Below are 14046 nucleotides of genomic sequence, written 5' to 3' on the forward strand. Positions count from 1 at the left end.
GTTAGCGGATCCGATGCGCTAGGCAGGGATCGCCGACCTTACCGGCGAGAAGTAGTCCCTGAAACATGGGGCTTCTCCGGGGATGCTAATCAGCCTGGATCCGATGTTTCGGCGGAGAGCGCCGGTGTAACCGGCGAGTAGTGGACGTCCTGATATATGGAGTCCTCTCCAAGAAAAGGCTATACAGTTGCGAGTGGACCTGATGCACCAATGGTGCAGAAATTGTCAACTTAACTGGCTTGGTGATTCGCCGAAGATATTCGCACTATACCCATAGATTAGTATAATATCAGTAAAAGGGTTGGAAATGGGTGCAGCACTACACCCCCACAGATAGGTAGTAAGTGGGTGGTCCCGGCAACTTGGCCAAGAGCTATCGCGGTAAACTACAAAACAAAAAAAAAACAAAAAAAAAACAAAAAATGGATAACCAACCAGACTTTACCTTATAACGTAAGCGATTGAAAAAAGAGTTTGTAGAATGACTTATACAAACAGCTATTCAATATAGGCAGATACATATGTTTCGTGAAAGTGACAACATTACTTCTAATTGTTTCAGATAATTAACCCCCATTCATATAGTTGTCTACGTAAATCACTTGTTGAAAACGAATGTTTTATATGTATATTTATTATTTTCATGCGTCATTGATTTTTTTTTTTTAATTTGAAGCAAAAATATGATGATTTCATTGAAAAAATGACTTAACCTGTTATTTTTTTAATAAAGAAAAAAGAGGTTATCACTATGAGGACGAAAATAGAAATAAGTTCTTTTTTATAAATGGCTATGAAGGTGTTATGTCCGAGCTTCTATGAGTGAAGGGCGGAACTAATAGAACTCGTATGATCGTTGGTTAGCCGCTGCTTGCGCGGAAGCAGTCGCAAGATCTTACGAGGTTGACCGCAACGATATTACTAATCCTACACGAGAGCACTCGTGGCGATGACATATAACGTATATTTTACATTCCCCAAGGTGACTTACCGTTGGAGAGAAAATATCGAAATTATTCTCTCTCGTACGTCTCTACTCGATGATTCGCGCTCTTGACTCTCCCTTTACTGGATCTATTTGGAAAGGGGATTCGCGTCTGGGTTAAATGAACGACATAGAGTGACTTTGACTTTACTTCACGTATTTATTATAACAACCACAACACCTCTCTTTTGGTCCCGATAACACTTCCGTAATCCCTTGATCACAACCACGACGCCAGTGGTGCGCTAAGAGAGACACGATGTTCGCTTACGCACACCCACACACACGCACTCTTACACTCTCTTTCTTTCCCACACGACTCTCGATTGGGGCCAGGCCTCCTCAACGCGGCTGGCTGTACGTGCACACATACACTCTCACTTGGCCCGATCTCTAGCCCACGGAGTAGGTTACCGTCGCGGCCCGTAAAAGCCACGGTGACGTCCCCCTAGAGGTGCCTCCGGCGTTTGCTTCCCGTCTATGCCCCCGCCTGTACCCTCTCTCTCACTCTCACTCGGTTCCTGTCCCTCCCTCCCACACTTGTCCGACGCGTCCGTCCACACGTCTCGACGGAGGCCCAACCGTGGCACGCAAAAATCACTGCCCCATACCCCAATCCTTCCGCTCCGGCTCTCGCGTCTATCGCTATAGCTGACGATCTCACCCGCGTCTCTGCGTAACCTACGCACTGTACCTTGGCGAATCCCGTGCTTCCTTACGGTAAGACCAGTCCACCATGAGCGTCGAGGGTCTTAGTCCAGGAAGTCGACGCTGTGTGATACCTGGGCCTCTCTCGCCTGCTGTCCGGTACACCTCTCACCTCGGGGTCGGCTCGGGTCGTCACGGAAAGACGCTTCATCTCAAGATGGCCGCCATTCAGGGTCGGATGGGTCGGGATCAGGCTTATTTTTCCGGGTCCTTCTTCCCGCTCACTCTCTCACTCGCTCTCTCTCTCTCTCTCGCACTTAATACTCGCTGTACACTCGGCTCTCTTGCTCCACGTACTCTCTCCTACACTTTGCGCTCGGTGGTCTCACACCCACTGAACTCATCAGTAGCATCCGTCCCTAACTAGTCACTCGGTAGGTCAACTAACTATCTTTTGACCTACCTACCTGGTCCCTACCTTATCTTCCGGATCATTTTTACGTGCCGACGCTTCGACACTTACATCATCACATTCACTCGTACGCACGCTACATTTCTGGTCTAGGTGTGTGTCTCCTTCTCAGGCTTACCGTTGGTCGTTTCTAAAACACACGAAAATATTGGTTATGCGAGGATCCTATTAAGAACACGAATTGGTTTCAGAATAGGGGCGTCGACAGTGACGTGCTAAATTGTGAAGCAAATTTTGCCACGTCACAGACAATAATTGGGCTTCTGCTTTTAACGTCAAAACCCAAGTCAATGGTCCTTTCTTTCTTGTTCCTCCTTGATTCCTTTTTTAGATAAGCTAACAGTGGCCTGGTTTACTCGAGCTTTTCTCACACAGCTTAGTCACCGAACTAAGTCTTACATTTGCTTGAAATGCACGCTTCTAACTCGTAGCTTAATTACCAAACTAAGTCTTACATCTGCTTAAAAGACGCAACAGAACTCACTCTCCAACCTCTACAGTTACTTTGAAGCACTTGATGAAAGAGAAGAGGCAAATAATGTTATGTCCAATAAGTTTTTATACTCTTGCGTTTAAGTAGGACGCATCAAGTTGGGGATCCAAACGACTAATCAGAGCCCAACCTAATTATCCTCGAATAATACGAGCACAGTCGTGGTGTATTAATTTCGCAGTAATTGATGGTTAAACTGCTGATCTCTCAGATTTTATATTAAGTACAAGTTGCTGTCAAAATAGTGTATAATATTTCTTGTGAATATACACAGTAAAGAATGTCAAATTTGTTGATTATTCAATAAAATATGTCATGCCATACGATTCTCATGTTATTATAATTTGCAAAATTTTTTGATTTTATAAATATTTTTTAAAATAAGGCTCTTGTCATTTAATAAATATATTTATTATGTGTAAAATAAACACGACTTAGTTTTGTGTTTACTAGTTATTGCAATAGTCTTATTATTTAAAATGCTACATGTTTAATTATTTCAGGCCAACATTTTCTATAAATGCTCACTTTTCTTAAAAAACATCTACCAATATACATTGCTGATCAATTATGTTTCTGCTATCTCATCAAGTTTACGTACATTAAGTGGACAAGGTACTCATTTTGTACATCCGTATTTCGTAAGATGATAAATCTCTTAACTTAAATACTTTGTACCATTGCCACATTAGACTTTTTATATAGTTTTTCAAATCGATATTCTATTAAATTCATATAGTTAATGAAGCATTCTGCTGTTTTTGATCTTTTTTAATACCATAGATTTCTGTACATTTACTGTATTTATCTGTAAATGCTCAGAAATATTTTTTACTACAATGGCCAGTTATACTACGTGGTCTTTTTAACTCTGGGTGGATCGCTCCTTTTTTTTAAAAGTGTAACATCTAATGACAGGCCGTGAGGAGCCGCGTAACTAAAAATATGGAACAAAGTCTCGTCTGCTCCTTTATTGCTGTTTACCCAACCAATGGGCACTTCTTCTCTCTTTACAGATATACACGAGGTTGAACTAATATATCTACATACACGTATATACGGCAACTATAACTATATTGTCGTGTATATATGGATTTTTTTTCATTATGCTGTACTAACCGTATATACAGCTTTAAAGAAATATACACGTGTATATATATATATATATATATATATATATATATATATATATATATATATATATATATATATATATATATATATATATATATATGTATACATAAATAAATAACATACATTATACGTATATACATATGTGTATAAGAATGTCAGTGAACTTGTATTATATAAATATATACAAGTTATTGTTTAAAAAAAATTGCAAATTTTACTGACTCCGAGAATCGAAACCCCAACTTTCGGATTGGTAGTCGGGGACCTAATAAATTGTGCTACGCTGCACACCGATCTGATCTATGTTCTTATTACTTATACATACCAATCGAGAAGCTTCTAAATTAGGAAATAGATCGGTAACTGAGCGTTTCATATATTATACGTAACTCCGTCCGCTAATTGCGAATACGATTGTTATAATTATTTTTAATAAGATCGAATAATGTTGAAATCATGTTTTAAAGTTCGTTTTGCTCATATTATGTAACGGTTTGAGATACAGAAAATTAAAAATACCAGTGTGAAGGGTTTAAAATTTTATATCAATAAGCACTTTTACTTTTGTTTCGACTAGCGCAAAATGTGAAAAAAAAACAGAAAAGGCGATTTAGCAGTAGCTGTTAGAGTAAGTAATTATAGAGAGAGACATTGATCGTCTGGTGTCACGCTCGTTTATCTCTATTGTATCCTTGCAGATAAGCCTTCTTCATTGCTTATCTTAATATTTTGCGCTTGTAGAAAATGAAGAAATAATATAATATTTAATATTTAATATTTTTCTTATTATAAGCCGATCCTTGCTGTAATGAAAGATGGATCACAAGATTCTACAGTTTTCATTCGTAATTGCGGTGATAATGAATAAATTAAAACGATTTAATTTGATTCATTTGCTACTATACTGTATTGTTGTATAACTGAGGCCAGTTTATTCGAGATCACTTTTAAATTTTTTGTGTAATTGCAACTCATACATTTTTTACATGTTCATGAATAAAAAAAAATACAAACATAGTTCCATACTTACTTTTCTCTAATCTATAATGTTCACTGATAAAATAAACTGTCATAATTCTAAATAAGCTGTCTTTTAAATGTAAATATATAAAATGAAGATTTATAAAAGTGAAAAAAATTTATGCTTAGTCATAACATAGCATTTTGGAGTTATAAAATTATAAATTCGAGAAAAAAATCAGCAAATCATTCCTGTTGACTCTTTACTTTTACATTTTATAATTTGAATGGTCTATCAATTTGGAATGTATGGTGTAAAGCTTAAGCCAGAGGGCGCCAGTACCTGCTAGATCCAATGTAAGTATGTATTAGTGTGTATGTCGGAGCACCGTGCATGAATACTGTATTTGTATACGTGAAACGATAACGTTGGTCGACATTCACATGCACTTTTTTACACTGACAGATTAACAGAGCTCAACACCATATATTTCTAATTATAATTCGTGGGCTACAAGAATCTTCATTTGCCAACATATTGAAAAAATTGTATGTTTTTATTTATCAGGTTGAAAAATTTGCATAGGGTAAATTTTGCAACAACATAAGATTAGTCAAATTGTTGGTTGTATTACTTCTCAAAAAAAATTGTAAAGACAAACACATTTACGACGCCACATGAAGATACATATTTTAGATGGTAACAAGAGTAGCACGAATGAGACAAGAATTATAGAAAAAAGATGCGCTTGCACATTTCAAATATTTTCATAAAAATGTTAGTAAAAAAAAAAAGTTAAACTGATTTTAAAAAGTTGAAACGTGTTAAATTAATACTACCATTACCTTTTGTTTTAATTCAGGATGCACATGAGAAAAGTTGATTTAAGAAAATAGTATTATAACTATATAAATTATCCACAGCACCACGCATTGGTTCCAATACACTAAGTAGGCTGATTTGTATGTCATATTAACATCTGAACCTAGATGAAAATTCGTCAAGAATGAAGAGTTGCTACAAGTGTTATAAGCGAGCGCAAGTTTAAAATAATATACGTTAAAATATTAACGTTTTATGACCTAAAATAGTTATGTTAAAATAGTTGTAGGGAGCGAGTAGACTAAGCGCTTGTTCTTTCCGAAATAATTTAACAGATTATCAAGAGGGTTCCAGCGGGAGGAGTTGAGAGGTCATGGGTAGTTTAATTAATAGATAAAAACCCATTGAATTCAGCAGTATCTTTATTTATCTCTCTAACCATGAAAAATTTCGAGATATTTTCTCTCAAAGTTCGCACATTATACACAACCTCTTACGGAGCAACACAAACACATCTTAATTTTCTAACCATAGTGTAGGAGTTTCATTTTAAGACAGTAACTGTTTTACGAAAAAAAATCTCAGCTTTCAGATGGTACCTTGCAAAATACAGGTAACCCTGAAAAAATTCAAGATATTCCGTAAAGTATTCATGAACTCATTGTACTCTACTTGTGTTAGTATATAGTTTTTACAATTACACATAAACATATACGATGGTGCTCGCACATATGACACAATTATTTTTAAGTTCGTAACAGTGCTCCCTGGAGCCCCCTTAAAGAAAGCTGGAGCAGAACTTATCTGAAGCATGTAAAACTTGCGGCCATCAAGCCAAATTTCAGTATTCATGGACTTCAAACGGAGTTTTTACTTTCGGTAGAAACGTCAAAAAGCATGCACGAAGTACATGTGTGTACTCGGGGTCAACAGGCTAAGAGATCCTGCTCCGCGGCGTCTGTAACTGAATTTTATTTAGAAGACTGAAAATTTTAGGCCAACATAATCTGCTCTTTTTAAATTAACATTGAAAAGAACATGTTTCATTCTAAGTATCATTTAAAAGGAGATACAAACTTCTAATGAAAACATATATGTATGCATAGTACAAGAAGAAGTAGAAGATCGTTTCTACGCTGCAGCAACGGCAGGTTGGTAAGAGCAGCGGCTCTCTGCAAAAACAAGAAAGCTCAGACGCTCTTAAACGGCGAAGCGATAAGGTGCGTGAAACGCATATTAACCATATTGTAAAACAACTAAGATTCAATACCAATTATTTTTTCGTGAACATTGAGATTTTTTTCCTTTCTTTGCATTGCCCTTTGGTCCTTCCTCTTCCCAACGTCTTCAAGAGGTGTTAAGCTAACTGGAAATAGAACAAATCAAAAAGAAGTCAAAGTGTCTCATGCTCGTCTATGGACAGGAAAAAAGCACACCCAAACTTTTCAGGAAAGATGTTAGAGCATAGAGATTAAAAAAGAATGAAACTGTGGGCGTCGCAATGCTTGGCAGAAGTGAAGCTTCAAATTGTCTGTTACTGGGCTGGATGCTATAGAAAGTAAACCTTCTTATGTTCATCTTTTCTAGCTCATATTGCTTTTTCATTGTGATATAAGTGTTTCGGCACATCCGTATATTATATATTAAACATGCTATGTAGTTTCTTTATTTTTACATAAAGAAGAAAAATAAACAAAAACTTAGAGATTACGTTTGATTGATCAATTCCTCTCTATTTGTGCACCTAAATGTCCCGGCTCCTTCCAAATCCCTAAGGATACTTATTTTTTCGTATTTAGTATTTTCTTTAAAGTACATTAATTTAATATATTTTTGTTTTAGGTATTAGTGTATCTATACCACACACACACGCATACGTACACGCACACATATAAATATCGCAGGTTCGACTGTGCAGCGAGCATAGAAGAGGTAGCCATTAGAGCCAAACTGTCGAGAGTAAGCTTGGTCTTGCGCGGCACCTTGCAACTCTCCTCGTCTACTGCACAGCCAAGCAAAAAATATTATTGTTAAACATTAATGTTTTAGCAATTGTTATATTAAAAAAAAGAGGTTCAAACTTCAGTTAGTTAATAATAAACTATTCAAGAAGATTATCCCGCCAAAAAATTGCTCGTTACTACACCACAACTTTTATAGGCCTTTTTACGAAAATGCTTTTTGCTTGCATCAAACTGTAGTTTTAAAAAAATATACATGCGATCTTTCTGAAATTCTATATGGTTATTGGTGAACACAAAAGCTACAATCTATTGAAATTTCAGCTGTTGATCTATAAAAAAAAAAAAAAGAATTATGAGTTTTCAATATTTCGAGCAAAAACGATGGTTTTTTTTACAATTTGCAGGAATACCGGTGAATAGTTTGCCTATAGTTCAATAAAAGCTTGTTCAAAACTTAATCTCTAGATTTTTTATTCAAAAAACTGGTTTTGACATTTTACCATTTTTTTGGACCATTACTGGAAGAAGTTAAGTGTTCGATTTTAGTTTTTTCCATTTTTATTATGAATATCCGCTTAAGGTAGTTTTCCCCTTATGTATAATAACGTCAAGATTCTTATGACATTTAAAACGTAGGTAAATAATAGCAAGACAAAGCTCCAGTTAAAATTTCGAGACTGTTCATAGTTTTGGAAGCGAGTTATTATTGAAAATGTATCTTTCAATTTAACATGGCATCTTATGGGTGCACACGTTTTTTGCCTCTTTATCTGTTGACATCTCAATAAATAAGGTCACGATTAAGGTTATATTGTTTTATGAGACGAATATATATATATATATATATATATATATATATATATATATATATATATATATATATATAAGGATCACATTATTGTTTTTTAAATAACCATTCAGTAAATGTAAAATTACCTATAAATAAAAAAACAAGTAAAAAGGTAGGTTAAAACTTACATGTACATGTATACAACGCAATGAAAACTATGCCGGTACTACAGTTTTCTACAGCGAATCTAGTCAATAGAGGAGATACTCGCTTATTTCAATTCTTTTCTTTGAACTCAGAATTTAACAAAAATTATCGACATATTTTGCTAGTTTTATTAATGAATCAGGTTAGCAAAAAATGGAAGTTGCTATATTGTAAAATTATTTTATTCTTAAAAAATAATTTGCATACTTCTGGTAAGTCATCAGTCAACTAGTAAGAAATGAATAATTTGCATGGTAAAAGAGTTTCCTTATGTGTAAAAGTATGACAGAAAGCCTAACTTGGTTTTTAAGACTACAATATTAATTTTAAATATAATGATAATTTACCTTGAAAGTTGGAGCTAAATTTTTCGGGTAAAGGTGTAAGCTTGGCCACAGTAGCTTTACTTATATTCGGTAAGGTTGTTATTTCTGGAATTTTTTCGTGGTATATAAAATCGTTATCTTTCTTAGCTTCAACTAAATTACGCATAGATTTTTCATGGTACTCCTGATAAAATGTCAATCTGTTTGATTTTGTCTGAGCAAGTTTAAACATTTCAACGGCATCCTAAAAAGAAAAAAAAAGTATGAAACAATACTTCATTGTAATAATCAAGCATTCAAAATAAAAATCGAAGCAGAGGCAACATAGTCAAATAAATTATCATGAATATCATAATAAATTATTAGTTCAAATTAAATTATCATATGTGTGACTATGCAGGAAGTACTGAACCTTGATCAAAGTTTTTTTTTTTGTTAACAATTTCAAGTATGACCTGCAGCATCTTTTACTATATAAGTAGCTAATCATTGCCAAGTATGTTGGTTAACGTTATTTTTAAATACTATACGCATGCTCATACTAAGGTTGACACACAAAAAACTGTTATTCATATGAAAGTTAGCGTTTTTCGATAACATTAAAAATTTTCTTTAACTACTTAGCTGCTAATCTTGGGACTCACATTTTAAACACAAAGTTTAATCATATACCAACATAACTCTGATCTCACATATTTCTAGAACACTCAAACTCTAAGACACTAATTCTGAGAGCCTCAAAGAATATTAATTAGATAAGAGAAATTAAGTAACAAATTGTATCAAATCTGTAGTGTTATTATTCATCATAGAACAGGATTTATCAAGCCCTTTAAACCTCGCAACTTGTTGACCTTATAGATCGATAAGCTAAGGATTATATAACTTCATAACTCTATAAGCCAATTATTTTATGCAACCTAGAGCCTAACTACTGTAATTTGTGCCTGAGACTGCATTCAGAACACTTCACGTAGAAACAGTGGGTAACAAAGTTATACCATTATCTAGGTTAATCCGTAGATTACGGTCTTAATATGAACATACAGTAGGCACATGTAAGCTGAAAAAATTTATTGCAAGTTTTCTGCTCTACTCTCCAGTGAAAACAGCAGTCCTGCCACATAGGGCACCTACTTAGCAAAAATAATGTACGCATTAAACAGTTTTTAGATATGCGATACTTCGGGCAATTTTTTCCTATTGTATCATTATACGCTGTATCTCTATACCTAAGTGATATAAACTCACATCACTGTTAAATATTAATAGAAAAATTACTGTCTCTAATCACATGTACCGATTTTTGCATTAACGCTCGCTTCTTGCCACTGATTCAAGTACCACGTCTTAATCCAACCAGGTGAAAGCATTTTTGTTAGAGTTACACTTCTTTAGGCGCGTTATGCACGAGGGTAAATCAACAGTTTCAGATTTTGACCTTGAGAAAAAGTTTGGCAGAAATGGATTTTGCTTGATGCTCCCCCTTCTCCTCCACACATTTTAAATTTTATGAATGTTAATTCTTTTTCTTTTAACCAATTCAAAAAAAAAAAAACAAAAAAAAAACCAAAAAAAACAGTTTTCTAAGAGATTCAAACCTCGGACCTTCTGCGCACTGGTTGAGGCCCTAACCTACTCTGCTATGAGCGTGCCCGATATGTGAATCTTGATTGCTTCATTTTGTCGTACAGTTCGTTGCTTATTTTTCATGTCAATTTTTATTTACTGTATATTAATTCATTTGGTTTGATTATACATTCAAGAAAGAGATAAGGTAAATGTCCCAGTAGTTGGCCACCTTAAGGCTGTTGTATCCAAGGCAACTGTATGAAATGTAATTTTCCATTTTTAATACGCAGATGATTGATCTTCATTGATGAGTAAGAAGTTTCCTTAGATGGGGTAGTAAATATACTAAATTTATAGTTTGCACATTTCGCACTCATTTGAAGTATATCATTGTCAGGGTGCAATCTGGAAGTTTCCAAATCGAAAAATACAATAGAATGATCAATTGTCTGCGAATTTACATTGTAAGCAGAACTATTTATTGATTCGTTATTAATATCAACATTAGACTGATACGTTACTCCTTCAGATTTCTCTTTGAATTTTCTCAAACTTTCATGTTTATTTCTTAATTCGATTCGACGTATTTTTTTTCTTTAGTATTTGCTTTTATCGTTTTATTTTTTTTTTCTGTATCAAATCTAAATCCGTGCGCAGTTGTAAATTTACCTACAGGTTAATTCAATTTTTTTTTTTAATATCCAACAAACTTTTTTCTCCTTCGTTTTTACAACAAACAGCACTTGCAACACGAAAGTCAGCAGCAGAACTTTGACTGAAGCAAATACTTTTGGGAGCTTTATGAGCTATGATTCCGTTTACACTCTCAATACATTGATTCGATGCCAAAATCAAAAATGTTAATGAATTATACGCATATTTGTTGAAAATGTCTTTTAATTTTTACAGTTTGATAGTCTGTACTTTCGCGACGCTTATACCAACTTGGGCAATTTTCATGCAATCCATACAAATGATCTGGGATGTTACGCAGAGCAGCAGCACTCTTCTTTCGTACTAACTAAACTGTAAAGATTCTTAGTAAAATTTTTTGTTAGATGATTTTCATCGGATAGTTTGAATATTTCATTTGGGTAAATTTTTCCAAACAGCAGCGATAGTGCTGCTATCATCATCACCAATGATACCTCTTACGGTCAGTTTTGCTTGTTCTAAAATCGGATTCTTAGTAATCAATTGTATTCCCGCATCTGATTCCATGGATTTTGCACTACCGCGATAATTTAATCGGCAATCATGATAATCACGACTATGACCACGATCGCACTTATTGCATTGTGTAACGTGAAGCGCAAGTATGTCATAAGCATTCCGAGAATCATGAAGCTAGAATTAAGATAAAAGTGATTTTGTTCATGACCAATACAATTTTTGTAAGAAAATAATGAAAGCTAGAAGTTCTGAACTGCATAAATAAGTTTTAAAATCGGTTCTGATTTATTAGTACAATTTTATTATTAAAGTTTTGACAATTAAGAGTTTATTTCTTGCAAAGTCAGTTTCAATACCGTAAGGATTTAAGAGTAATTTTATTAAAAGTTTGGCACGTATCCATGAAATTCATAATTAACGTATTCAATTTAGAGTTGATAATTTTGCCAGGTACACGAGCACACATTAAATCCAAAGATTATCTGCCGCATTAAGATGTTATTAAGTATGATATGAAATTAAGTAGCATAAGGAGATCAAGACTGACGAATAAATGTTACAAATAAAAATTTTAAAATTTAGTTAAAGATTAGTTCTATGCGCTTGAAAAAAAAAAAATTAGATTCAAGTCATTTTTTAAGTATACGTAAATACGACATTGCAAAATCTAAAATATAACTTTCAAAATATAAGTGTTAGGTTACAGCATTGTCTTCAACGGTATTTATATTTTGGAAACTTATATAATAGCAGTTTAGCAGATCCCCATATAATTTAACGTAAAGATTTACGATTTTTTTGGGGAAAAGCAATCTTTAATCAATAAATGATATTGGAGAATGCTTGATTGCGTTTAGGTCATCAGATAATATTTCCAAAATCACTCTTATCGGCTAAAATGTAATAGGGTTCTCAAAATTTGTATTTAGGTCATGTAGGTGTCGTGAAAATCAAGTCCTTGGCTAGGTCGTATTAGTGCTGGCTAAATATCGATGCCAGTGTAAACAGTACTGTCAGAAACTACAAAAATTGCTTTCACAATGGTTATAACAAAAATATTCTATTCCTCATTGATGAGCACTTTTCTTCAGTTGATATTTGAGAAATGAATATTATAACTGCGAGATTTACATGAGCTTTTTGAAATTACATTGCGTTGTGGAGCTTACCAGAACATGTTGTAACATGTAACAGTTCCACGTTTGTGTCAATAGAGTTTTATGATTTTCCAAGTAAAAATAATGTAAATTTTAGCCTTCCTCCCCTCCATCATCCTGCAAATAAAAGAGCTACTACAAATGTAGTTTGATTATTTAAAAAAAAGTTTAAATTAAGTATGTTAGAAGGGACTGACATGTGCAAAGTTCTAATAAAATACTTATTTAATTATTGTTTTTACACTTTATATAATAAAAATGAGCATTCAACCAGCAGTGTTGCAAAAAAGTAGGAAGTTTTTAGTCAGATTATACTCACTTACATGAAATGTCACAAATTGTGGATGTACAAAGAAAATTAAGCAAAAACGATATTTTTATGAAAATAGCACTGTCTTATTCAATGAAAGTAAAGGATGACGGCTAATAATTTTATAAGAAATTTCTTAGAACAAAGCAAAAATAACTTATAATTGAAGGTTTATTATACATGATATTTTAACAAAGAATTATCATATGGGGAATACAATATTTAAAAATTAAAGCTACGTTTATGGAACGCCACACAAAACTTGTAGAATTCTGCCAAGAGATCAAGCATAAAAAGTTATTAATCTTTAGCAAGCTGTCAATAAAACCAGCCTAAAGAAAATTAGTTTCACTCAAAGAAAAAAGCTGTTCTGCTAACTTCAAGCAATCTTGGAAAACTCCTGTAGAACTCTCTTTATAGCTCAATATTTAGCAAGTGTATTATTTATTTGCTGCCGTACACAGCGTCAAGATTTAACAAACGCGTAGTAGCTGAACGTTACAAAATTGCTGTGTGTTACAGTAAATATAATAATTTTAATGTAAACAAACCCTCTGACATTATTCCACTTTTAATAGTCCACTTTATCAACCTTTCTTTCGTAAGCTACATCATACGCACATATAAAATCATTTATGTCCTATCTTTTTCTTTTATTTATGGTTAAATGAGGACAAAGTTCTGTATATCAGAGGTTGCGTTTTATCTAATAAAATTATTATATAAGTCTAAATGTAGGTTTGTAAGGAAGGTTTGTAAGCTCCGGAGATGCTCACCCCGATCCAGAGCACTTGATAGGCCATATACCATCGTTTTGGTTGTTAAGAATGCGTTCAGTAAATACAGCATTTAAACAAGTTTTTCTTAGTTTTTTTTTTTTTTTTCAGTAATGCCTTGATATTCGTTTTCTTTTTCGAATCTGACGGATAAAATTAGTCTATTTTTTTTTGGAAACACTAAATTAAAATATAAGACCCTTAAGACATTGCCCGTTTCATAAGAAAATTTCAAAAAAAGTGTATATTAAAAATT

At 33.8% G+C, this 14046-nt stretch overlaps 1 protein-coding gene across 1 annotated transcript in view; it reads right to left on the reverse strand.

Moving 5' to 3' along the window:
- LOC149375133 (apoptosis-linked gene 2-interacting protein X 1-like) overlaps window positions 1–14046 on the reverse strand; it is a 415535-nt gene that overhangs the window by 27091 nt on the left and 374398 nt on the right. Inside the window, exon 7 of the mRNA XM_089590084.1 lies at window positions 8824–9046. Coding sequence (XP_089446210.1) covers window positions 8824–9046 — 223 coding nt within the window. The remainder of the gene's footprint in view (window positions 1–8823; window positions 9047–14046) is intronic.

This window comes from Copidosoma floridanum, unplaced genomic scaffold (genome assembly GCF_036245765.1).
Source record: "Copidosoma floridanum isolate Cflo_tuat_1 unplaced genomic scaffold, Cflo_Japanese_pri ptg000011l, whole genome shotgun sequence".
NCBI classification, from domain to species: Eukaryota; Metazoa; Arthropoda; class Insecta; order Hymenoptera; family Encyrtidae; genus Copidosoma; species Copidosoma floridanum.